This window comes from Hemiscyllium ocellatum, chromosome X (genome assembly GCF_020745735.1).
Source record: "Hemiscyllium ocellatum isolate sHemOce1 chromosome X, sHemOce1.pat.X.cur, whole genome shotgun sequence".
NCBI lineage: Eukaryota > Metazoa > Chordata > Chondrichthyes > Orectolobiformes > Hemiscylliidae > Hemiscyllium > Hemiscyllium ocellatum.
This window is the reverse complement of record NC_083453.1, coordinates 19841784-19868560: the sequence shown is the minus strand read 5'-3', so window position 1 is coordinate 19868560 and position 26777 is coordinate 19841784. Positions and strand designations below refer to the sequence as shown.

At 45.3% G+C, this 26777-nt stretch overlaps 1 protein-coding gene across 7 annotated transcripts in view; it reads left to right on the top strand.

The window, feature by feature from the left end:
* Positions 1–26777, top strand: part of LOC132805834 (RNA-binding motif, single-stranded-interacting protein 2-like) — a 339644-nt gene that overhangs the window by 61907 nt on the left and 250960 nt on the right. The window contains exon 1 of one of the 7 annotated variants that reach the window (XM_060821134.1): positions 9778–9804. The exons of 5 other annotated variants lie outside the window; for them this stretch is intronic. In XM_060821134.1, coding sequence (XP_060677117.1) covers positions 9793–9804 — 12 coding nt within the window. In that variant the 5' untranslated portion in view covers positions 9778–9792. Of the gene's footprint in view, positions 1–9777; positions 9805–26777 lie in introns of those variants that run through there. One more of the 7 variants, XM_060821133.1, reaches the window with a different exon arrangement.

Here is a 26777-nt window from a genome sequence, read left to right as displayed (position 1 = left end):
CCCATCCACTCTGTCCAAGCCCCTCATGATTTTGAAAACTTCTGTCAAAATCCCCTCATAGTTTTCCCTGGAAAGGAGATGGCTATCTCAATGTTTTACTCCAGCATTTGTTTTTAAAAATGACTGCTACAGCTAAAAGGTGACTACGGATATAAATTGAGGGAATGTCTGGCAGAGTCCTGTGTAGACTCTTGGAAAGTCCCACCTGTGCAGAGTCTAGGAAACTTCAAACAGAAACACTAACAGGGAAGAGATAACAAGAAGCCACATCCCTACTCCAGTAGTGAACTATCCACTGCAGACATGTTTGTGTGTTACCTTTCTAGGGATGTACTTTAAAAAATGTCTGGGTGTGTTGCTGCTCTGGTATATTAGTGTGTGGACTAGTGTGCTGTGAAGGTCACAGTTTGAGATTAGCCATTAAACACCCTGCACTGCAGGTGGAAAAAAAATGGAAAATATTTTCTCACTCTGAAAGCTTCCCAGTCATGCGTGATTGAAAGGAACCAGGACACATGAATTTCAGTCAACCTGCAAATAAGCCACTTACTCTTCATGAATTTACTCAAAGACTAATCTGTGTATCTTTTAATTTTTATTTCTTTGGGGAGGGTAGGGGTACGTGTGTTCTTCCTAATCTCTATTTGTGTTATGCATTACTATTTGGAGTATCCCATTGCCTGGTCACAATTGTAACACTGGGCTCCAAACTCCGCAATTCCCTCCCTCCATTGTGTCATCCCTCTCTGCCTCACTTTCCTCCTACAAGAAACTCCTTAAAACCAATCTCTTTGACCAAGCTTTTGGTCACCTGACCTAATATCTCCTTGGTACGGTTTGGTGTCATATTTTTAATGCTTTCTGGGGCTCCTGTGAAATGTTTTAGGGTTTTTCATGATCTTGAAGGCACCATGCAAATTGAAGTCGCTGTTCCAATGATTGGCTGCCAGGTAGCTCTGCTAGATGACCAGGATCCAAAAACGAAAAGGAACTTTTAAAATTTTGACTGGGTAATGTTAACAATTGGATCACACAATGCTAAGAAAAGTCCCTTTAAAGCTCAGTGCCAGTTGTGTGAATGGGAGCTCGTACTCTGGTGTGAATTCACAACCTTGTGGGAGGTGTTTAAGATCACCGCTTAAAAGCAGAAATACCTAGAAATACACAGATGCGTCATTATCTGAAAAGGAGAAAAGGTTAACCTGTTCTTTCCAGATATTAATGCATTTGCTGTTGTCCTTTTGCAGCACTGTTTTATTTTAGCCTTGTATTTTACTGGAAGAAAACTGTTGGGGAATAGAAATAGGAAACTGGGAATGTTTGACAGCTAAATGTTGGGGAATAGTCTAGGGTCAGATCTCCGTTTCCTTGGAGAGGGTGGGAGTGAGGTCCCTGTGGCTTTGTTGCCACAGACACGAACACAGACTCTCATCATCTCATCTTATCTTACCTCCCTGTGCCCAGCTCATCTCCCTTAGAAACAGTTCTATATTTGTCTCTCTCTTACTTCACCCAGCAGCATGGTTGTTCACTTTGCGAGTTTGGGTTGTGTATGTGGCTGCTTTTCTACACTCAACCCCCACCCTCAACCCCTCGCTGCTCCCTTCCCAACTCTCAGTCACGGACTCCTAACAAAATGTTCCCTGTCGGCATCCAAATAAAAGGACTGACGTGAAGGCCTGTAAAATGTCAGCTATAAACTTGGACATACATCTGTTGATTTCACTGAAGTCAACTGATGTCTCTCCAAGTGCATAGTTGACACTTTACAGACCCCTACCTCCCCCGGCTACAGGCAATCTATCGCGCAAGGAGAACGTGGTGCCTTTTTTCACGCGTTTAACCTGCTGTTGAAAGGGATAAAGGATGAGGTTTGCAAGCGCAGATAGCTTTGTACGTTTGCTTCCCAAATCCACCCACTGGCTTACATCGCCGTACATTTGGAAGTATTTAGCCAAAGCTGAGTTGCCAATGTTTTGACAGAAACTGAAACCGTCACGTTGCATTGAGAGGGGAGTCAAAAGTGTGGTCAATCCTATCAGCAACAAAGAGACTTTGTACCACTGTTGAGGTGAAGTGAAACGAGTACCTGGGGTAGGGCTAAATGCTTCCACCATCACCCCTCCCTGGGCAGAGGTCGTATTGGGGGGTCATCATGGTGGTGTGCCATTGCCCAGTCAACTGGTAAGCAAACATGGCTCACGTGACTGTTGAGTGTCAGTCTTTCCTTTGTCCCGTAGCCAACTCATTTTTAAATAACTTCTATAAAAATGTAGAAAGCTTTTTTTTCATAATTTCATACCTCAAGTCATTTTATGGTTTCCTCATAGCACGTCTAGGTGATTTAATCCAACATCTCGTGAGACATGGTTGATGACTTCAGCCATTTTTTTTTGCAGCGCCATGCAAACGTGTCTCCAAGCGATGGGTTTCATTCCAATTTCTCTCAAACCGTCACCCCAAGGTTTGGAGAATGACCGGTGAAATAACTCCAGAGGCTAGTATCCCATCACCAAGTCACCCTTTATTTACATGTGGAGAGTCCTTGACACTGATCCAGCTCCCTCAGAGCCAGCTCTCAAAGTGAGCAGAATCTCTGACCCTCCTGTTCATATCTGTCAGCCAAGGCTCCCTGATTGGACCTGGTTAACAGCCCAATCAGGGAACTCGGATTCTATGAGGTCCACCTGACTGACCTCATTCCAATCACTACATCCGCAGCCTGCTGTGGTAAAGCCATTGCCATGGTAAAGAGCACTTTGTTTCAGATTTAACAGAAACTTGTCATTTGTGTTGACACTGTTGCTACGTGTAACCTCCAGATGTCCCTTTTAAATCATAGTCTATGGGAATCATGACAGCCAGTCTCTGTGCAGCAAGACCCCAGTGAGCTAGCGACTAGATCGTCTGTTATTTCAAGGTATGAAGGATAATTATTGGTGAAAGCAAAAGGGCCTTTGTTTTATCATCTTATTTGAATGTAGCACCTCTGACAAGGCAGCACTCTCTCAAGACAGCACTAAAGTAGTCTTCCATGTCATCTCCCCAGCTGGTTGACTAGACCAACCTTTTTGGGGAACCAGGAAGTCCAAATGAGGTACTCCTCCTAGATGTACAGTCTCAGCTTGCCAACTCTGCCTTGCTTCCCTCACTGACCTCTCCCCATCCCTGGGTGCACACCACAAATGTACCCAATGGCCAAACTGACGTTGCACTTAGCCAAATTTCTCAAGACCCCAACCGATGTGCAGGGCTAGGCATCACCGATTGTCAGCTTTATAGAAATGAAGCATGAGGCCTAACTTCTGGTGAGTCTTCTCTGACCGCTTCAGGCAGTCCACATATTCCTAACCCCACCAGATATTCCTAGTAGTAGTAAGATTCAAACTGCCTGCAGACTATATAAAGGCAGCTGGGTATTATGGCCTTAAAGAGACAGATTACGTGTGAGCAATGGCACTCCTGTGTCTGTCCATGTAAAAACAGCATATTGTCAGATTTCCTGAGCACACATCCACAGGAGATCTACTCATTTACGAGGCAAAACAAAACTTCAGACTCTATGTGGGACAGATCTAAGAGCAACTGGTCTTTTGAAAGTTTTATCCTTTTTCACATTCCAGTTTTAATCTTGTTTGGCCCATGGGAGGGGGATGTCATCTGTGGAATGTGACTGGTGAGGGCTGAGTAACTGAGATGGTAATTTTAGAAGGAAATATTGGCACCTCCGAGAAGCATATCTGTTGCTCGAGGGGAATTTTTAACGTGCGATTCACTTTTTTTCAGTAGACTAACTTGAGGCGAGTATGAAGGCCCACACGAGTCTTTCCTATTGTCATTTCCCACGTTCTTTTGAGGAACAAATAGTATTACATTGAATATTTCTCAAATTCTAATTAGGCCGCAACTGGAGTGAAGGATTTTCTCTCCGAGGGGAGAGGGGGCGGGCGTAGAAGCTGGGATTGTTGGAGTGAAGGAGATTAATCAAGGTGTACGAGATTATGAGAAGGCTAAACAAAGCTGTTCTCTTTGGCTGACAAGGCAACGACTAGGGGGTCAAGGATTTCTGATTTTGGGTGCAAGGTGAGCTGAGGGCTGGAATGTGAAGGAGAACTATTTTACTGAGTGTATCCTGGAACCTGCTGTCTGGAAACTCAAATGGAGAATGATTTCCAAAACAAATTTGGCAGGCATCTGAGGGGAAGAAATGAACTACAATACAGGAATAGAGCCAGGAATGTGACTGACTGGGTGACTCTAGTGACGTGCTGACTGAACTCCTTCTGTACTTAAGAGTAAAGGTACCTTTCTTGGAGGAGAGAGCTCTTTGTTAACCTGTTGGAGCAAGCCTATGTTGCACATTCCTCTCCACGTGCTTGCTTGCGATTCTTTCTCTCCTTCCTTACCCTACCCTAGCACCAGTTTGCAATTCTGGACATTTCGAGGAAACCTCTTCACATTTAAAGGTGGAGGTGGGGAGTGTGTCAGATGAGCCTGGCTATTCCAGAATATTTGCTGATATAAATCCAGAACTTCCCTTAAAAAGTTGTCATGGCCTGGGGTTAGCTGTAAATCTGAAGACCAAGATTGGTGAGATTTTTGATCATTGCGGATATTAAAGAGGAATGAGAGAATTGAGATGCGGATTTGAATTGGAAAACTGGAAGAAACTCGACGGGCCTGGACGGCCTTCCCATGTTCACTAGTCTTTCAAATTCAAACTGCCTTTCCACACAAACACAGCCCAGTCCCGTAATCGTTTGAAAATCTTTGAAATCATCTCCAAGTCAATGCTTTTGTCGAGGAAGATGTCTCAATTTCCCTGATCTGTTGTATGTGATAGTTAAACATCCTGAAGCTAGGCAGCACTAAAGGTGACATGAGGATAAACTTGCTGTCTCACATAGAGAGGTTGGGGTCGGGATTGTGCTGCCGAAAGAGTGTGGGAGAAGCACTTTCAATTCTTAGAAGAGAACTGGAAACTTCTCTAAATTGAAAAGGTTTGCAGAACTATGGGGAATAGGTGGAGGCATACAGAGTGGTGTGTTGCTCTTGTAGAGAAAGCCAGGACAGACACAAGGGCTATCATGAGCAGGACGGATCAAATGGAGCCAATTGCCAACCAATCGGTCTACCCTCAATCATCAGTGTGGTGATAGAGGTGTCATCAATAGTGCTAACAAGCACTGTTCTGGTCGCCCTGCTATAGAAAGGATATTGTTAGAAAGGATGCAAAAATGATTTACTGGGATATTGCCAAGACTGGAGGGTTTGAGCTATAAGGATAGGCTAGGACTTTATTCACGGAAGTGTCGGAGGTTGAGTGATGACCTATAGAAGTTTATAAAATGATGAGGTGCACAGATCAGGTAAATGACAAGTGTCTTTTTCCAAGGGTGGGGCATTCAAAACTGGGGAGTGTATTTTTAAGGTGAGAGGAGAAAGATTTAAAAGGGACCTGATGGGCAACTTTTTCACAGAGGGTGGTTTGTATGTGGAATGAACTGAAAATGTGTTGCTGGAAAAGCCCAGCAGGTCAGGCAGCATCCAAGGAGCAGGAGAATCGACGTTTCGGGCATGAGCCCTTCAGGAATGAGGAAGTGTGCCAGCAGGCTAAGATAAAAGGTAGAGGGGAGGGGCGTTGGAAATGCAATAGGTGGAAGGTGGTTAAGGTGAGGGTGATATGCCGGAGTGGGGATGTGGGCGGAGAGGTCAGGAAGAAGACTGAAGGTTAGGAAGGTGGTGCTGAGTTCGAGGGTTGGGACTGAGACAAGGTGGGGGGAGGGGAAATGAGGAAACTGGAGAAATCTGAGTTCATCCCTTGTGGTTGGAGGGTTCCTAGGTGGAAGATGAGGCGCTCTTCCTCCAGCTGTCGTGTTGCTATGGTCTGGCGATGGAGGAGTCCAAGGACCTGCATGACCTTGGTGGAGTGGGAGGGGGAGTTGAAGTGTTAAGCCACAGGGTGGTTGGGTTGGTTGGTCCGGGTGTCCCAGAGGTGTTCTCTGAAACGTTCTGCAAGTAGGCGGCCTGTCTCCCCAATATAGAGAAGGCCATATCGGGTGCAGCGGATGCAGTAAATGATGTGTGTGGAGGTGCAGGTGAATTTGTGTTGCCAGACCATAACAACACGACGGCTGGAGGAGGAGCGCCTCATCTTCTGCCTAGGAACCCTCCAACCACAAGGGATGAACTCAGATTTCTCCAGTTTCCTCATTTCCCCTCCCCCCACCTTGTCTCAGTCCCAACCCTCGAACTCAGCACCGCCCTCCTAACCTGCAATCTTCTTCCTGACCTCTCCGCCCCCACCCCACTCCGGCCTATCACTCTCACCATTAACCTCCTTCCACCTATTGCATTTCCAACACCCCTCCCCCAAGTCCCTCCTCTCTATCTTTCATCTTAGCCTGCTTGGCACACACTCCTCATTCCTGAAGAAGGGCTCATGCCCGAAACGTCGAATCTCCTGCTCCTTGGATGCTGCCTGACCTGCGCTTTTCCAGCAACACATTTTCAGCTCTGATCTCCAGCATCTGCAGACCTCACTTTCTCCTTGTGGAATGAACTGCTAAAGGAAGTGGTAGATGCAGGTACAGTTATAACACTTAATAGACATTTGATAGGTGCTTGAATAGGAGAGGTTTAGAGGGATATGGGCCCAATGCAGAAGGTGGGGTTAGTTTAATTTGGAAAACTGGTTGGCATGGATGAGTTGGACTAAAATATCTGTTTCCATGCGATGTGACTCTGTCTTCTTTCTGTGCTGTAAACCTTCCAGGGCTTTCTAATTCTTCCCATGTCATCATCTTCAATCTTTCTCTGGTGGGGGAGGGGAGGAGAGGGGGCTGTATATCACTCTACCCAACTTCTGAGGTAACTTTTTTCAAATTTTCTGAATGTCTATGTACTGTATACAGTATAGCTGAGACGTGACTTTCTTTTCCAGAAACCATGGTGGATTCAGGTGCCATTCAACTCATGTCTGATGTGGATTGAACATCACCAGTTCTGTCCAGGGTCATTTCAACTCTGCCCTCTTAATTTTCTAGCATCTAAAGTTAAGCAAATGGACAGAGAATCTCGCAGGTTCAATTCCTTGCCTGTTATTCTATCGCACTCCTGACTTGAACCTTGTAGATGGTGAACAGGCTTTGGGGAGTCAGGAAGAGAGTTATTTGCTGCAGATCTCTAGCCTCTGACCTGTTCTTGTAGTAACTGTGTTTGCATGGTGAGTCCAAAGAAAATTTACAGTCCAGGAACAGGCCCTTCGGCCCTCCAAGCCTGTGTGATCCAAATGTACTGTCTAAACCTGTCGGTCAATTCCTAAGCATCTGTGTCCCTCTGCTCCCCACCTACTCATGCATCTGTCTAGACACATCTTAAATGAATCTAGCGTGCCTGCCTCTACCACCTCTGCTGGCAATGCGTTCCAAACGCCCACCACCCTCTGTGTCAAGTACTTGCCATGTGTATCTGCCTTAAACTTTCCACCTCTCACTTTGAAAGCATGACCTCTCGTAATTGAATCCTTCACCCTGGGAAAAAGCTGGTCTCTATCCACCTTGTCTATACCCTTCATGATTTTGTAAACCTCAACCAGGTTTCCCCCCCCCCCCCCCATAATCTCCATTTTTCTAATGAAAATAAACCTAACCTACTCAATCTCTCTTCATAGCTAGCACCTTCCATACCAGGCAACATCCTCGTAAACCTTCTCTGCACCCTCTCTATATTGTCCACACCCTTTTGGTAATGTGGCGACCAGAACTGTACACAGTATTTTAAAAGCAGCCGAGCCAATGTCTTGTACAATTTTAACATGACTTGCCAGCTCTTATACTCAATACCCCGTCTAATGAAGGCAAACATACTATATGCCTTCCTGACCACTCTATCCATCTGTGCAGCAAACTTCAGGGTACAATGGACCTGCACTCCCAGATCTCTCTGCCCATCAACTTTTCCCAAGGCTCTTTCGTTCATTGTATATTTTGCTCTAGAATTAGTCTTGCCTAAATGCGTCACCTCACATTTGTTGAGTTTCTCGTCCGTGGTATCTCCCAGGATGTTGATGGAGTTCCAACAGATTGATAGTACAGCAGTTGGCCCAAATGCAGGAACTAGGAGCAAGTCCGTTTCTAGTTAATGGTAACCTCCAGGCTACATTTTCCCTCACTTTTTCTTGTGCTGACATTCATATGCAGAAGTGAATGCGTCAGCATGGCAATCAGCATGTGTGGGATCACTGAGTGGCTGTGTGGAAGCAGATTAGAAGGAATGTTCCCCTTTGGACGTTGATCGTGATGGTAACACTGTTGCACATCAAGGGGCAATAGTTCGATTGTCTTGTTGGGGAGGTGTTGGCCTGCTGGTATTATCACAGAATCCATACAGTGTGGAAGCAGGCCGTTCGGCCCATCGAGTGCATACTGATTGTCCAAAGAGCGTCCCACCCAGACTCACCCTCTTACACTTTCCCTATAACCCTGCATTTCCCATTGCTAATCCACCTGGCCTGCACATCTTTGGACTGTGGGAGGGTTCGATTCCAGCCTCGGGCAGCTGACTGTGTGGAGTTTGCACGTTCTCCCCGTGTCTGCGTGGGTTTCTTCCGGGTACTCTGGTTTCTTCCCACAATTCAAAAGATGTGCACATCAGGTGAACTGGCCGTGTTAAATTGTCCGTAGAGTTCGGTGCATTAGGCAGGGGTAAATATAGGTTTGGGGTGGGTTATTCTTCGGAGGGTCGGTGTGGACTTGTTGAGCTGAGGGGCCTGTTTCCATACTGTAGGGAATCTAATCTTAAAAAGAGTCTAATGATGACTATGAATCCATTGCCAATTGTCAGGAAAGACCTATCTGATTCACTATAATATCCTTTAGGGAAGGACATGTTTGTGCTTACCTGGTCTGGCCTACATGTGACTCCAGGCCCATAGCAATTTGAATGACTCTCAACTGCCCTCTGGGCAATTAGGGATGGGCAATAAATGCTGGCCCAGCCTGAGATATCCACAGCCCATAAATGACTGAAAAAAAATGGTCATTGCCCGGCATTTGTGTTTGCCCTGTAATGCCTTTTAACAGCATTATAGGGACATTTATCTCGATCAGAGTCCTAACACAACTGATTATAAATTGTAATGGTAATCAATTAAAGAGAAATGGTGGCATTGTGGTAATCTCAGTGCATTAATAATCCAGAACCCCAGACTAACTTTCTGGGGACCTGGGTTTGAATCCCTCCATGGCAGATGGTGGAATCTGAATTCAATAAAATTCTGGAATAAGAAGCTAGTCTAAAAGTGACATTTTCAATTGTTGTAAAACCCTATCTGATTCATTACTGTCTTTTGGGGAAGAAAATCTTACCTGGTCTGGTCTATGTGTGACTCCAAATCCACAGAATGGAACTGACTTTGAACTGCCCTCCAGGCAACTGGGATGAGTAATGAATGCAGGGTGCAGACACCAATGGGCCATTCTGTGAAAGAATTAAACAAAAGACTTTGTGACGACAGTTATGCAGAGTTTGCTTTTCAAATCACCTCATCACGTCAAGAAAGTTGCTGGCTCAAAGCAGGACTGAGGGAGTGCTGTGTTGCCAGGAGCATGGCCTTTCGGATTACCTTTTCAAGGCGTGGAAACGCTCCCCCAGTACCCCTGTGTTCCCCTCCCCCAACACGAGGTCTGTGAACTCTTCCCCTCTCCCCTCCGTCCCCACTCCCAATCTCCTGGTGCAAGGCCTGTGAACATTCCCCCTATTTGATTCCACATTACCCTCACAAGAGATGGCATGGTGAAAACGGTAAGCGTTGTATATTGACTGATCTATGTTCTTCTGCACTTAAAAGAGCCTGACCGATTAAGGTCACGTCAGGTGGGCTACCCTCTGCATTCTGCTGCTATGGTGTGGAATGGTAATGGGTCTGCATTCAGATAAGCAAGTTCTCAGGTAAAAGCAAAATAAACACACAGTGCAGCCTGCTTATTATCAAACCGGTTTGTGCTTGAATCCTGAAGATTGTAATAAAACACTATCCAGCATTCAGTGTCTGTCACCACACCCCTGATACGTGCGATAACATCAGTTCTGTCCACCTACCTGTTGGAGCTGATGTAGCCATGAAAACCTGGTTTTCCTCCTCCTATCTTACCCCAGGTCAGATGGATTTGCAAAGCAGGCCCAATTTCTTCTTCAGATCTGCCACAGACTGCCTCCTTTGCCTGCCCACTGCCTGTAAATGCCAGCAGCCGAGAGTCTTTAGGACTTAGCTCCCGAACCTGTATCTATTCCAGAGGTAGGTGCTAATGTATGCCTGACCTAGCAGAGCTCACTGCTCCGATCCAATGCTTTTTGAAAGACCTCACTTTGGGTTTAAACCTTCTGAATATAATGTGAGAAATGTGAGTTTGTGCACTTTGGCAGGAATAATAGAGATGCTGAATATTATTTAAATGGAGAAAGAGGGCTGAGAAATTTGGGAATCACAAAAGCTAGCATCCAAATTCAGTGGGTAATAAGGAAGGCAAATGGAATGTTGGCCTTTTAAACAAAGGGAATGGAGTTTAAATGTAGTAGGGTTTGCTAAAACTATATATCACACACTAGGAAGACCTCAGCTGGAATACTGTGAACAGTTTTGCGTTACCTGAGGAATGATATCGTGGCATTGAACGCTATCCAGAGAAAGTTCACTTGGTTGACTCTGGATATGGAGGGACTGTCTTATGAGAGATTGAGTAGGTTGAGCCTGTACTCATTGGAATTTGGAAGAATGAGAGGAGACTAGATTGAAACATACAGATTTTTAGAGAACTTGATGAGGTAGGTGTGGAAAGGTTGTTTCCCCTTGGAGGAAAGTTTAGAATATGGGGGTATCATCTCAGAATAAGGATTGTCCATTTAAGACCATGATGAGGAATTTTTTCTCTCCAAGGGTAATGAATCTGTGGAATTTTTTTTTACTAGAGGACTGTTGAGGCTGGGCTGTGAAGTATATTCAAGATTGAGATAGGGAATATCAGGAAGGGAATCAAAGGCTATTGGGGAAAAAGCAGCAGAGTGGAGTTGAGGATGATCAGATCAGCCATGATCTCATTTAGACAATAGGTGCAGGAGTAGGCCATTCTGCCCTTCGAGCCTGCACCATCATTCAATATGATCATGGCTGATCATCCTTAAGGCAGGAACAGGATACTGATTATCTCCATAACCCTTGATTCCACTATCCTTGAGCGCTCTATCCAACTCTTTCTTAAATGAATCCAGAGACTGGGCCTCCATTGCCCTCTGGGGCAGAGCTTTCCACACAGCCACCACTCTCTGGGTAAAAACGTTTCTCCTCATCTCTGTCCTAAATGGTCTACCCCGTATTTTTAAGCTGTGTCCTCTGGTTTGGCACTCACCCATCAGCGAAAATATGTTTCCTGCCTCCAGAGTATCCAATCCTTTGATAATCTTATATGTCTCAATCAGATCCCCTCTCAGTCTTCTAAACTCAAGGGTATACAAGCCCAGTCACTCCAGTCTTTCAGTGTAAGGTAATCCCGCCATTCCAGGAATTGACCTCGTGAACCTACGCTACACTCCCTCAATAGCTAGAATGTCTTTCCTCAAATTTGGAGACCAGAACTGCACACACTACTCCAGGTGTGGTCTCACCAGGGCCCTGTACAGCTGCAGAAGAACCTCTTTGCTTTTATACTCAATCCCTCTTGTTATGAAGGTCAGCATGCTATTAGCCTTCTTCACGACCTGCTGTACCTGCATGCTTACCTTCATTGACTGGTGTACAAGAACACCCAGATCTCTCTGTACTGCCCCTTTACCTAAATTGATTCCATTTAGGTAGTAATCTGCCTTCCTGTTCTTGCCACCAAAGTGGATAACCATACATTTATCCACATTAAACTGCATCTGCCATGCATCTGACCACTCACCGAACCTGTCCAGGTCACCCTGTAATCTCCTAACATCCTCCTCACATTTCACCCTGCCACCCAGCTTAGTATCGTCAGCAAATTTGCTAATGTTATTACTAATACCATCTTCTATATCATTAACACATATTGTAAAAAGTTGCAGTCCCAGCACTGATCCCTGCGGTACCCTACTGGTCACTGCCTGCCATTCCGAAATGGAGCCGTTTATCACTACTCTTTGTTTCCTATCAGCCAACCAACCTTCAATCCAAGTTAGTACTTTGCCCCCAATACCATGCACCCTAATTTTGCTCACTAACCTCCTATGTGGGACTTTATCAAAAGCTTTCTGAAAGTCCAGGTACACTACATCTACTGGATCTCCCTTGTCCCTCTTCAGAGTTACATCCTCAAAAAATTCCAGAAGATTAGTCGAGCATGATTCCCCCTTCATAAATCCATGCTGACTCTGTCCTATCCTGTTACTATTATCCAGATGTGCCGTAATTTCATCCTTTTATAATAGACTCCAGCATCTTTCCCACCACTGAGGTCAGACTAACTGGTCTATAATTTCCTGTTTTCTCTCTCCCACCTTTCTTAAAAAGTGGTACAACACTAGCCACCCTCCAATCCGCAGGAACTGATCCTGAATCTATTGAACTCTGGAAAATAATCACCATAATAATCATGATTTCTAGAGCCACCTCCTTCAGTACCCTGGGATGTAGACCATCAGGCCCCAGGGACTTATCAACCTTCAGACTTAACAGTCTCTCTAATAGTAGAGAAGATTCAATGGGCTGAATAGCCTACTTCTACTCTTAAATATTATGGTATATGGTCAGCAGATGCCTTTAAAGGTTTCTTTCCATCTCATCTAGCAAAGCAGAAACAGTACCTTTTTTTTTTCATTTTTTTTTAGTGGGGGTCAATGCCCACATACTGGCTGGGACCACACCACAAAAGCTTAATACCTCTGACCCAGAAAATTGAGTTGGGTTCATGGCAGACTAGGGGAGAAATCCTACTGGGGTGAATAAAGGGAAATTCAGGCCTAAATATCATCTGAGGACTAACTAAAGCAAGCACACGAGGGCCTAGTTTGCATGTGGCCAACATTGACTGTCAGTCCCTCAAACACTGGAAGAGAAGAAAATGGAGATCTATATAACAGCTTAACATGTCTTTGAAGCATCTGAAAGTGCAGCCATAGTTTGTGGGGGTACACTCACTGCTGAAGTGCAAGGTTCAAAGTTCAAGTCCTGCTTTGGGCCTTGCCAGAAGGCCTGATTTCAAGTCCCACCTGCTCCAGAGATGTGGTATAACATCTCTGAACCAGTTTTTAAAAAAATAATCTGCTCCATTTGAGGGAGTGCTGCATAGTCTTCCCAATGTGATGTTAAGCTATGGCCCCATCTGCTTCCTCAGCTGGCTACAAAGCTCCCATGGGACTATTATCAAACAGTACCTGCATGGTGGAAAATATTTATCATTTATTCAGCATCAAGAAAACAGATTGTAGCTTGTGGGAGCTTGCTGTGAATAAATTGTTTGTTGCCTTTCATGCATTTAAACAATGAATACACTTCAAAAGGGATCAATTGACTTTTTACTGTGGGATATGTGTTGCTGGCAAGGCTGGCATTTTTTTGCCCATCCCTAAATGCCCATGAACTGACTGGCTTGCTCGGCTGTCTCAGAGGGCCACTAAGAGTGTGCCACGTTGCTGTGGGTATGGAGTCAAAAGTAGGCCAAACCAGGTTAGGATGGCACTTTCCTTCCTTTAAAGGATATTAGTAAAATAGATGGGTTTTTACAGCAATCGATGATTCATTTTTCAGTCACCATCACTGAATCTAGCTTTCAACTCCAGATGTATTGATTGAATATAAATTCCACTAGTAGCCATGTTGGAATTTGATCACCAATCCAGTGACATCATCAATAAGCTCCCCCTCATCTTGAAAAGTGCTTTGGAGTATTTGGTGGTCAAGAAGGATGCTTTCTAAATTAAAGTCTTTCTCTTCCTGAAGGCAGTCAGAATGCACCCAGCTTTCTTTCTTGCCCTCAACAAAGGCGGGGGGGGGTCAAAGCTTTGAGTTAGAACATGGAACATTACAGTGCAGTACAGGCCCATCGGCCCTCGATGTTGCGCCGATCTGTCATACCAATCTGAAGCCCATCTAACCTACACTATTCCATGTACGTCCATATGCTTGTCCAATGACGACTTAAATGTACTTAAAGTTGGCGAATCTACTACCGCTGCAGGCAAAGTATTCCATACCCTTACTCCTCTCTAAGTAAAGAAACTACCTCTGACACCTGTCCTATATCTATCACCCCTCAATTTAAAGCTATGCCCCCTCGTGCTCGCCGTCACCATACTTGGAAAAAGGGTGGACAGGGAGAGCCTATCTAACCCTCTGATTATCTTATATGTCTCTATTAAGTCACCTCTCAACCTTCTTCTCTGCAACAAAAACAGCCTCCAGCCCCTCAGCCTTTCCTCGTAAGACCTTCCCTCCATACCAGGCAACATCCTAGTAAATCTCCTCTGCACCCTTTCCAAAGCTTCCACATCCTCCTCATAATGCGGCGACCAGAACTGTACACAATACTCCAAGTGCGGCTGTGCCAGAGTTTTGTACAGCTGTAGCATAACCTCATGGTTCCCGAACTCGATCTCTCTATTAATAAAAGCTAAAAAAAATTGTATGCCTTCTTAACAACCCTGTCAACCTGGGTGGCAACTTTCAAGGATCTGTGTACCTGGACACCGAGATCTCTCTGCTCATCTACACTCCCAAGAATTTTACCATTAGCCCAGTACTTTGCATTCCAGTTACTCTGATCAAAGTGAATCACCTTACACTTGTCCGCATTAAACTCCATTTGCCACCTCTCAGCCCAGCTCTGCAGCTTATCTATGTCTCTCTCTGTAACCTACAACATCCTTCGTCACTATCCATAACTCCACCGACCTTAGTGCCGTCTGCAAATTTACTAACCCACCCTTCTACGCCCTCATCCAGGTCATTTATGAAAATGACGAACAGCAGTGGACCCAACACCGACCCTTCCGGTACACCACTGGTAACTGGTCTCCAGGATGAACATTTCCCATCAACCACCACCCTCTGTCTTCTTTCAGCAAGCTAATTACTGATCCAAACTGCTATATCTCCCACAATCCCACTCCTCCGCATTTTGTGCAATAGCCTACTCTGGGGAACCTTATCGAATGCCTTGCTGAAATCCACATACACCACATCAACCGGCTTACTCTCATCTACCTGTTTGGTCACCTTCTCAAAGAACTCAATAAGGTTTGTGAGGCACGACCTACCCTTCACAAAACCATGCTGACTATCCCTAATCAAATTATTATTTTCTAGATGATTATAAATCCTATCTCTTATAACCTTTTCCAACAAATGAAGTAAGGCTCACTGGTCTATAATTACCAGGATTGTCTCTACACCCCTTCTTGAACAGAGGAATCACATTTGATATCCTCCAGTCTTCTGGCACTATTCCTGTAGACAATGATGATTTAAAGATCAAAGCCAAAGGCTCGGCAATCTCCTCCCTGGCTTCCCAGAGGATCCTAGGATAAATCCCATCCAGCCCAGGGGACTTATCTATTTTCACACTCTGTAGGATTTCTAATACCTCTTCCTTGTGAACCTCAATCACACCTAGTCGAGTAGTCTGTATCTCAGTATTCTCCGTGACAACATTGTTGTTTTCTAGAGTGAATACTGTCGAAAAATATTGATTTAGTGCTTCCCCTATCTCCTCTGATTCCATACACAACTTCCCACTACTATCCTTGATTGGCCCTAATCTTACTCTTGTCATTCTTTTATTTCTTAAATACCTATAGAAAGCCTTAGGGTTTACCCTGATCCTATCTGCCAACAACTTCTCATGAGTCCTCCTGGCTCTTCTGAGCTCTCTCTTTTAGGTCTTTCCTGGCTACCTTGTAACCCTCAAGTGCCCTAACAGCCTTCACATCTCATCCTAACATAAGCCGCCTTCTTCCTCTTGACCAGAGATTCCATTTCCTTCGTAAACCACGGCTCCCACGCTCTACAGCTTCCGCCCTGCCTGATAGGTACCTACTTATCTCGGGGACACAGGAGCTTTTCCTTGAATAAGCTCCACATTTCTAATGTGCCTATTCCCTGCAGTTTCCTTCCCCATGCTATGCTTCCTAAATCTTGCCTAATCGCATCGTAATTGCCTTTCCCCCAGCTGTAATTCTTGCCCAGTGGTATACACCTATCCCTTTCTATCACTAAAGTAAACATAACAGAATTGTGATTACTATCACCAAAGTGCTCACCTACTTACAAGTCTAACACCTGGCCGGGCTCATTACCCAGTACCAAATCTAATGTGGCTTCGCCCCTTGTTGGCCTGTCTACATACTGTGTCAGGAAGCCCTCCTGCACACACTGGACAAAAACTGACCCATCTATAGTACTCATACTATAGTGTTCCTAGTCAATATTTGGAAAGTTGAAGTCTCCCATGACAACTACCCTGTCTCTCTCACTCCTATCGAGAATCATCTTTGCTATCCTTTCCTCTACATCTCTGGAACTATTCGGAGGCCTATAGAAAACTCCCAGGAGAAAGTGAGGACTGTAGATGCTGGAGATCAGAGCTGAAAATGTGTTGCTGGAAAAGCGCAGCAGGTCAGGCAGCATCCAAGGAGCAGGAGAGTCGACATTTTCGGGCATGAGCCCTTCTTCAGGAATACTCCCAACAGGGTGACCTCTCCTTTCCTATTTCTAACTTCAGCCCATACTACCTCGGTTGACGAGACCCCAAACATCTTTTCTGCAACTGTAATACTGTCCTTGACCAACAATGCCACACCTCCCTCTCTTACCATCTTCTCTGTTCTTACTGAAACATCTAAATCCTGGAACCTGCAACAACCATTCCTGTCCCTGCTCTAATCATGTCTCTAAAATGGCCACAACATTGAAGTCCCCGGTACCAACCCATGCTGCAAGTTCACCCACCTTATTCCGGTTGCTCCTGCTGTTGAAGTAGACACACTTCAAACCAACTTCTTGCTTACCGGTGCCATCTTGTGTCCCTGAAACTTGATTTTGGCCCTCCCTACTCTCAACCTTTTCTATACTCGAACTACAATTTTGGTTCCCATCCCCCACTGGATTAGTTTAAACCCACCCCAATAGCCTTCGCGAATTTCCCCCCCAGGATATTGGTACCCCTCTGGTTCAGATGAAGACCATCCTGTTTGTAGAGGTCCCACCTACCCCAGAAAGAGCCCCAATTATCCAAGAATCCAAAGCCCTCCCTCCTGCACCATACCTGTAGCCATGTGTTTAACTCCTCTCTCTCCCTATTCCTCACCTCACTAGCATGTTGCATGGGCAACAACTTTGTTCGTCCTAGCTCTAAGCATCCATCCTAGCTCCCTGAATTTCTGCCTTAAATCCCCATCTCTCTTCCTACCTATGTCACTGGTGCCTATGTGGACCACAGAGGGCTGTTCACCCTCCCCCTTAAGGATCTCAAAAACATGATCAGAAACATCATAAACCCTGGTACCTGGGAGGCAACACACCAACCGTGAGTGTCTCTTGTCCCCACAGAACCTCCTATCTGTCCCCCTAACTATGGAGTCCCCAATGACTACTGCTTTGCTCCTCTTCCGCTTTCCCTTCTGAGCAGCAGGGACAGACTCTGTGCCAGAGCCCTGTACCCCACTATTTTCTCCTAGTAAGTTTCCCCCTTCTCTTTCTTCCCCCCCCCCCCCCACCCCCCAACAGTATCCAAAACAGTATACTTATTGTTGAGGGGAATGCCACAGGGGATCCCTGCACTGCCTGCCAGTTCCTTTTATGTCCCCTGACTGTAACCCATTTGCCTTTTTCTTGTACCTTAGGAGTGACTACCTCCCTGTAACTCCTAATCTCTTAGCTATGTTCACCCTCCTGTGGCAGGAAGTAATATTGTTTAAAAAGTAAGGGATGTTTTCTCTCTTTTGACCTCTCTCACAATTCTCAACTGCCTACCTGAGAGCTGAGGTCTTCCTTTGGAGGTGGTAGCTGTGGAGGGCTACTGTTCTCTGCCTCTTCAGACATCCCAGTTTTGTCCCCTTCGTGCCTGGAACCTGTCACTGAACAGCTCTTGACTGAAGCTGTAGAGTCCCTCTCTCAACCTGTCTGTCTGTCAACCCCTCTGTCCTCTGTTTAAGAGGATCCTTCACACCTACTCTTTAAGTGAGTGTTTAGTCACCTGTTTTAATGTCTTCCTGTGGGGCTCAGTGTCAGATATTGTTTAAATTTCATTTAGAATTTACAGTACAGAAGGAGGCCATTTGACCCATGGCTACCCAGCTAGTCCCATTCTCCAGCCCTAGCACCATAAAGTCATCACTTGGAGAGCTCTCTTTTGAAACCTCCTATAGAATCTGCCTCCATCACTCTCCCAGGCAGTGCATTCCAAATCTTAACAATGACATAGCTTTGTCACATAGAATTAAGGAGAATCCAAAGGGTTTTTACAAATACGTTAAGGACAAAAGGGTAACTAGGGAGAAAATAGGAACCCTCCAAGATCAGCAAGGTGGCCTTTGTGTGGAGCCACAGAAAATGTGGGAGATGCTAAATGAGTATTTTGCAGCAGTATTCACTGTGGAAAAGGATATGGAAGATAGAGACTGTAGGGAAATAGATGGTGACATCTTGCAAAATGTCCAAATGACAGAGGAGGAAGTGCTTGGATGTCTTGAAATGCATAAAGGTGGATAAATCCCCAGGACCTGATCCGGTGTACCCTAGAACTCCTGTGGGAAGCTAGAGAAGTGATTGCTGGGCCTCTTGCTGAGATATTTGTATCATCGATAGTCGCAGGTGAGGTGCCGGAAGACTGGAGGTTGGCTAATGTGGTTCCACTGATTAAGAAGGGTGGTAAGGACAAGCCAGGGAACTATAGACCAGCGAGCCTGACGTCGGTGGTGGGCAAGTTATTGGAGGGAATCCTGAGGGACCGAATGTACGTGTATTTGGAAAGGCAAGGACTGATTAGGGATCGTCAACATGGCTTTGTGCGTGGGAAATCATATCTCACAAACTTGATTGTGTTTTTTGGAAGAGGTAACAAAAAGGATTGATGAGGGCAGAGTGGTAGATGTGATCTATGTGGACTTCAGTAAGGCATTAGACAAGGTTCCCCATGGGAGACTGATTAGCAAGGTTAGATCTCATGGAATACAGGGAGAACTAGCCATTTGGATACAGAACTGGCTCAAAGATAGAAGACAGAGGGTGGTGGTGGAGGGTTGTTTTTCAGACTGGAGGCCTGTGACCAGTGGAGTGCTACAAGGATCGGTGCTGGGTCCTCTACTTTTTGTCGTTTATATTAATGATTTGGATGTGAGCATAAGAGGTACAGTTAGTAAGTTTGTAGATGACACCAAAATTGGAGGTGTAGTGGACAGTGAAGAGGGTTACCTCCGATTACAACAGGATCTGGACCAGATGGGCCAATGGGCTGAGAGGTGGCAGGTGGAGTTTAATTCAGATAAATGCGAGGTGCTGCATTTTGGGAAAGCAAATGGCGGCACGGTGGCACAGTGGTTAGCACTGTTGTCTCTCAGCGCCTGAGACCCGGGTTCAATTCCCGACTCAGGCGACTGACTGTGTGGAGTTTGCGCGTTCTCCCCGTGTCTGCATGGGTTTCCTCCCACAGTCCAAAGATGTGCGGGTCAGGTGAATTGGCCATGCTAAATTGCCTGTAGTGTTAGGTCAGGGGTAAATGTAGGGGTATGGGTGGGCTGCGCTTCGGCGGGTCGGTGTGGACTTGTTGGGCCGAAGGGCCTGTTTCCACACTGTAAGTAATCTAATCTAATCTAATCAAATCTTAGCAGGGCGTATGCACTTAATGGTAAGGTCCTGGGGAGTGTGGCTGAACAAAGGGACCTTGGAGTGCAGGTTCATAGCTCCTTGTAAGTGGAGTCACAGGTAGATAGGATAGTGAAGGCGGCGTTTGGTATGCTTTCCTTTATTGGTCAGAGTATTGAGTACAGGAGTTGGGAGGTCATGTTGCAGCTGTACAGGACATTGGTAAGGCCACTGTTGGAATATTGCCTGCAATTCTGGTCTCCTTCCTATTGGAAAGATGTTGTGAAACTTGAAAGGGTTCAGAAAAGATTTACAAGGATGTTGCTAGGATTGGAAGATTTGAGCTACAGGGAGAGGCTGAACAGGCTGGGGCTGTTTTCCCTGGAGCGTCGGAGGCCGAGGGATGACCTTATTGAAGTTTATAAAATCTTGAGGGGCGTGGATAGGGTAAGTAGGCCAAGTCTTTTTCCAGTGGTAAGGGAGTCCAGAACTAGAGGGCATAGGTTTAGGGTGAGAGGGAAAGATATAAAAGAGGCCTAAGGGGCAACATTTTCATGCAGAGGGTGGTATGTGTATGGAATGAGCTGCTAGAAGGAGTGGTGGAGGCTGGTACAATTGCAACATTTAAAAGGCATTTGCTTGGGTACATGAATAGGAAGGGCTTGGAGGGTGATGGGCCGGGTGCTTGCAGGTGGGACTCGATTGGGTTGGGATATCTGGTCAGCATGGACCGGTTGGACTGAAGGGACTGTTTCCATGCTGTACATCTCTATGACTCTATAACTCTCTCTGAACAAAGACGTTTTTCCTCATCTCACTCCTAGCTCTTGTAATGCTTTTGTGAAGCATCTTGAGGTAGATTTACAACATTAAAGGGTCTTGATGAATACAAGTTGCTATCTTGACGATGATGCCCTGGTAGCATTATCCCATGAGCCTTTCCCTTCTAGCAAACGAAAATGATAACTGTTACTCCTGTTTCTTTCTTTCATTGTGTGATGGTCTTTCTGGGTGACGGTAAGGTTGTATTTTAGTAATGTGTGCTTATAGTGTACCTATCAGTCATGTTCTATCTGTTCCACTAAGTGGTGGAATGAGACCTATCTCGGTCTATTATTGTCCCTGGTGTAGAGAGAAGTGCGTCTACATGCAATCTTAAACTCTGCTCACCATAAACTGCCTCAAATTGTTCGTGGCCCTGAATATGGGGGTTGGACCCTGTTCTGGATCAGGCAGGCCTGAGGCCTGATCAAAATTATGCCAGAGGGTAAGGTCAGCAGCAGCCCTCGATAACATGAAGAATGTGGTTGCATGTCAAGTTACCCACGTTGGTCACAAAAATAGGATCTGAATGGGGACAGTTGGGGAAATGCAATGAGACCTGGGTTTCCTAGTACACCAGTCACTGAAAGTAAGCATTACAGGTGTAACAGGCAGTGAAGAAGGCAAATAGTATGTCGGTCTTCATAGTGAGAGGATTTGAGTACAGGAGCAGGGATGTCTTGCTGCAATTGTACAGGGCCTTGGTAAGCCCACACCTGAAGTATTGTGTACAGTTTTGGTCTCCTTATCTGAGGAAGGATGTTCTGGTAATGGAGGGAGTGCAGTAAAGGTTTATCAGACTGATTCCTGGAATGAGAGAAAACGATGACTGCAGATGCTGGGGATCAGAGTTGAAAAGTGTGGCACTGGAAAAACACAGCAGGTCAGGCAGCATCCGAGGAGCAGGAGAGTCGATGTTTCAGGCATAAGCCATTCATCAGGACATTCCTGGTGAAGGGTTTATGCCTGAAACCGACTCTCCTGCACTTCAGATGCTGCCTGACCTGTGCTTTTCCAGCGCCACACTTGTCAACACTGATACCTGGGATGGCAGGGCTAACCCATGAAGAGAGACTGGATCGGTTCAGACTGTACTCACTGGAGTTTCAAAGAATGAGGGGGCATCTCAAAGAAACTGATAAAGTTCTAACAGGATTAGACAGGGTAAACAAAGAAAGGATGCTCCCAATGTCTGGGGAGTTCACAACCAGGATTCACAGTTTAGGGTAGGCCATTTGGGACTGAGATGAGGAGAAATGCCTTCACCCAGAGAGTGGGGAGCCTGTGGAATTCTCTGTCACAGGATGTGGTTGAGGCTAAACATGGAATGTTTTCAAGAAGGAGTTCGATATTGTTCTTGGGAATAAAGGGATCCAAGGGAATGAGGAGAATGCTGGAAAAGGGAACTAAATTGGATGATCAGATTGAATAGCGGAGCAGGTTTGAAGGGCTGAATGGCCTATTCCTGCTCCTATTTTCTATGTTTTCAAGTCCGAGGAGGAACATTGGGATGGACCATAATGGCAGGGGCAATTGCAAGAAGCTGATGTGCCAGAGAAGATCAATGTAATAAATGATTTTGTTGCACTGAGTGCTGGACAATAAGGATCTAACTGGTTAAAACCAAATCGAGGCCTGATGTCAGGGAGCTCATCGGATGGAAGGATTCTGGAATTGTACAAGGACCAGAGTCTGGAATCATTTAAGAAACTATTGCAATCTTGTGGTCAGGGGACTTTCGGGGCTTTCCTGCAGCCAAGTGCTCCTCCCATGGATTTTTTTTTTGTTTGATATTTACTATGTGATCCTATCACTCACTTCTGAGCCAGCAGGGATGCAGGTACAAGTCCCATTTAAGAGACTACAGACCAAATTTTTGGCAGAGCCGAAAGGGAATTGAGGGATTGCTGCCCTGTCAGAAGTGCTGTCTTTTAACTGAAACATTGAACTGAAGCCCTCACGAGTGGCTATGGTACACTGTCCGGATAGTCCACCTTGGCAGTTCACCCTAGTGTCTGGGCCATTATCGAACTCTCAACAGACGTCGCAAAACCAATAATCTGGTTATTATCACGTTGCTGTTTGCTGTTTGTGGGAGCTTGCTGTGCGCTTTTTGCCTGCCAATTTTCCTTTAAGATAACTAGACATTAGAAACAGGGACGGAAGGTATTGCTGATGACACAGCAATGATGATAGGTAGCAAAGTAAGTTGTGAAGAGGATATAAGGAGGTTACAGAAAAGATACTGAATGGCTAAGTGACAGGGCTGAGATTTGGCAAATGGAGTATAATATGGGAAAAATGTGAAATTGCCCAATTTGGCAGCAAGTCTAAAAGGTAGTATGAAAGCAGTGACAGGTTGCAGAGCTCTGTGATGTAGAGAGATCTGGGTGGCCTTGTGCACGAATCGCAGAAGGTTAGTATGTAGGTACGGCAAGTAATCAGGAAAACTAATCAACTGTTATGTTTTATTGTGAGGGGAATTAAGTCCAAAAGTAGGATTGGTGAGACCTCATCTGGAGTACTAACACAGAGGTAGGTAGATTCTCATTAAGCAAGGGGGTGAAAGGTTACCAAGGTAGATAGGAATGTGAATTTGTGATGACGATCAACTCAGCCATGATTTTATTGAAGGACTTGAGGGGCTGAATAGCCTACTCCTGCTTCTAATTTGTACGTATGGATGTGTGTACAATAGTGGTTACACATAAAAAGGACTTCATTGACTGTAAAGTGCTTTCAGATGTCCAGAGGTTATGAAAGGCATTGCGCAGATCTGTTCTTTTATAGACAAGACATTGGTGTGTATGTCTCTTACTGAACTATGCAGATCACCATGGGCTTTTTACCAACTTTGCCACTATATCGAAGGTTTTCATCTATTCTCCTTCTGAGCTAGTTCCTGCCAGGGCCCTTCTGTATCGAGAAGAAGCTATGAATTTAACTATACTATCTTCCTATCCCTAGCCACACTGGTATGTGGCACAACAAATAATCCTGAGATTACAACCCTCAAGGTCCTGCATTTCAGTTTCCTAACTAACTCCCAGAACTCCTTTTGCAGGATCTTATCTCTCCTTCTACCTATGTCATTGGTACCAATATGGACCTTTAACCTCCGGCTGCTCAGTGCTTGCCTTGGAGATATCTTGACCCTGGCACCAGTAGTCCCACAGCCACAGAAAAGCCAAGCTGTGCTCTGACTATAGAGTCCCCTATCGCTACTCCTCACCCACTTTGTAGCAATAACAGCAAAATGGGCTGCTATTTAAATTTTGAAAAATTGTAGCATGCTGTGTAGCGGGACCTAGGTCGTCTAGAGCATGAATCACAAAGAGTTGGTTTACAGGTGCAGAAGTAGTTAAGAAGGCAAATGGAATATTGTCCTTCATTGCTCGAGGGATGGAGTTTAAAATAGGCAGGTTCTGCTGCAGCTGTATGGGATGCTGGTGAGACCAGACCTACAGTACCATGTATAGTTTTGGTCTCCTTACTTGATAAAGGATGGACTGGCACTGGAGGGGGTGCAGAGGAGGTTGATTCCTGAGTTGGCAGGGTTGGCTTATGAGGAGAGGAATGGCCTCAATTGCTGTGATATTCCTCTTATGCACTGCCTGCTCACACTTACTTGTCTTCCTAGTGGTCATCCCTCTCTGTGTAGCCCTTACAGGTGGGCAGCTTAATAAATGTGCTATTGACGACATTCTCAGCCTCATGAATACCCCATAGTGAGTCCATCCGCAACACGTTGCCCAGTGTTGCCAGCCAGATTTCCGAATTGCACTTTAAACAAAAAAAAAGGAACATCCCAAAAGCATAAAATATTAGATCCAGAAACATCAGCATTGATTTCGCTAATCTCTGCACGAACAGGATCGAGAAAATGTCAGAGCCAGAGGAACAGTTGTCACGGCCCAACAAAGCAAGTTCTTAACAATCGGTAACCTAATTATCCTCCATCTGTCCCTGAAAGCGGTCAGACATTCTCGTGCAGTTTGTTCTGTCTTAACTCTTTATGATTCACTGTGCATTATCTGTTATACACTGTATTACTATTAATGTGCAGACAAGCTATTTTAAATGCCTGACTACCCATTTACATGGATCATGTATTTAAAAAGAATTATTTTGCTATTGTTCAAGCCGAACAGTGCACTGGCAAATATTCAGTCTGTGAATAGACCAAATGCAGTCTCCAGCAAAATCTATTCTGAAACCACAAGGACCTTGAGCTAATTAAAGAACATAGCCATGGCTCATACCTCACCCATCTCTCTGTCCAATTTCCGAATTGCACTCAGAGTCGTGTGCAGCCTGGTATTAATGTACTTATGAAATGGTGGTTCTGTCAGCTCCTAGTCCTGTTGTGCAGTATCTTTACTGTCTAGGCCTGCCTTTGGGATGTGATTTCTTGCCGACTTTCTCTGTCTTCAAGAATTCATTGTTGTGTCTAAGCCCTACTGTGTGCGAGATCTTGGAGAAGATTTGTAGTTCAGGTTGTGAATCAGGTTGTCGGTTTGCTCACTGAGCTTGTGGGCTTGATGTTAAACAAACCCACCAGCTCAGTGAGCAAACAGCCAGCCTGACCTACTGTGTATGCAAACGTGCCCTCATTTCCTGTGTTTGGTACAGCATCTCGACACTTGATCCTAATCCATGGGAATTTCACCAAAATCCGAAGAGTTACCATTGACCAGAAACTGAACTGGACTAGCTATATGAATACCGTGGCTGCAAGAGCAGGTCAGAGGCTAAGAATAATGCAGCCACGGTATTCTGACTCTCCAAAGCCTGTCCACCATCTCCAAGGCACAAGTCAGGAGTGTGATGTAATACACCCCACTTGCCTGGATGGGGGCAGCTCCAACAACACTCAAAAAGTCTGACATCATCCAGGACAAAGCAGCCCACTTGACTGGCACCACATCCACACTCTCCACCACCAACACACGGTAGCAGCAGTGCGAACTATCTACAAGATGCACTGTAGAAATTAGCCAAAGAACCTCAGGCAGCACCTTCCATGACTTCTACCTTCCAGAAGGACAAGAGCAGCAGCAGATACATGAGAACACCATCCACTGCAAGTTCCTTTCCAAGCCACTCACCAACCTGAAAATTTATCGCTGTTCCTTCAGTGTCATTGGGTCAAAATCCTGGAGCTCCCTCCCAAATGGCATTGTGGGTCAACCCACAGCACATGGACTGCAGTGGTTCTAGAACGCAGCTCACCCCCACATGTCAGGACAATTAGGGCAGGGCAATAAATACTGGCCCAGCCAGCAATGCCCACATTCCATCCATGAATTAAAAAAAAACTTATCTTCAGTGGTTGGCTTTGGAAAATTTCCTTTTGTTCATGGTGCTTTGTTAGGCACCTTTTGAGAGTTTATTGAGCTGCAAAACAACAGGATTCAATTCTGATTTTCATTTGTGTTTGTCTGTGGTTTGTTGATAACTGCCCAGTCCTGAATCCTCAACTTGTTTTAGTCTGCTAGCGTGCATTGTTCATACCATGTTTCCCCAGTTTAGTGAGCCCTGGCACCAATAGAGAACAGGCTCTTTTGCCAATTGGTGTGATAGAACATTACAGAGGAGTACAGGCCCTCGATGTTGCGCTGACCTGTGGAACCAATCTGCAGCCTATCTAACTTACACTCTCTTCCATTTTCATCAATAAATCTATCCAATGACCATTTAAATGCCCTAAAATTGGTGAGTCAAGATGAGAGTGGTATTGGAAAAACATAGCAGGTCAGGCAACATCCGAGGAGCAAGAAAATCAACGTTTTGGACAAAAGCCCCTTGTCAGGAATCATCAGGATTCCTGATGAAGGGCTTTCGCCCAAAGCGTCCATTTTCCTGCTCCTCAGATGCTGCCTGACCTGTTGTGCTTTTCCAGCACCACTCTCATCTTGACTCCAATCTGCAGTACCCACTTCTGCCTTTAAGCTGGTGAGTTTACTACTGCCACAGGCAAGCCTTTCCACTCCCATACTACTCTGAGTAAAAAAAACTACCTCGGATATCTGTCCTATATCTATCATCCCTCAATTTAAAGCTATGTTCCCTCGTGCTAGCCATCACCATCAAGGAAAAAGGCTCTCACTATCCACCCTATGTAACCCTCTGATTATTT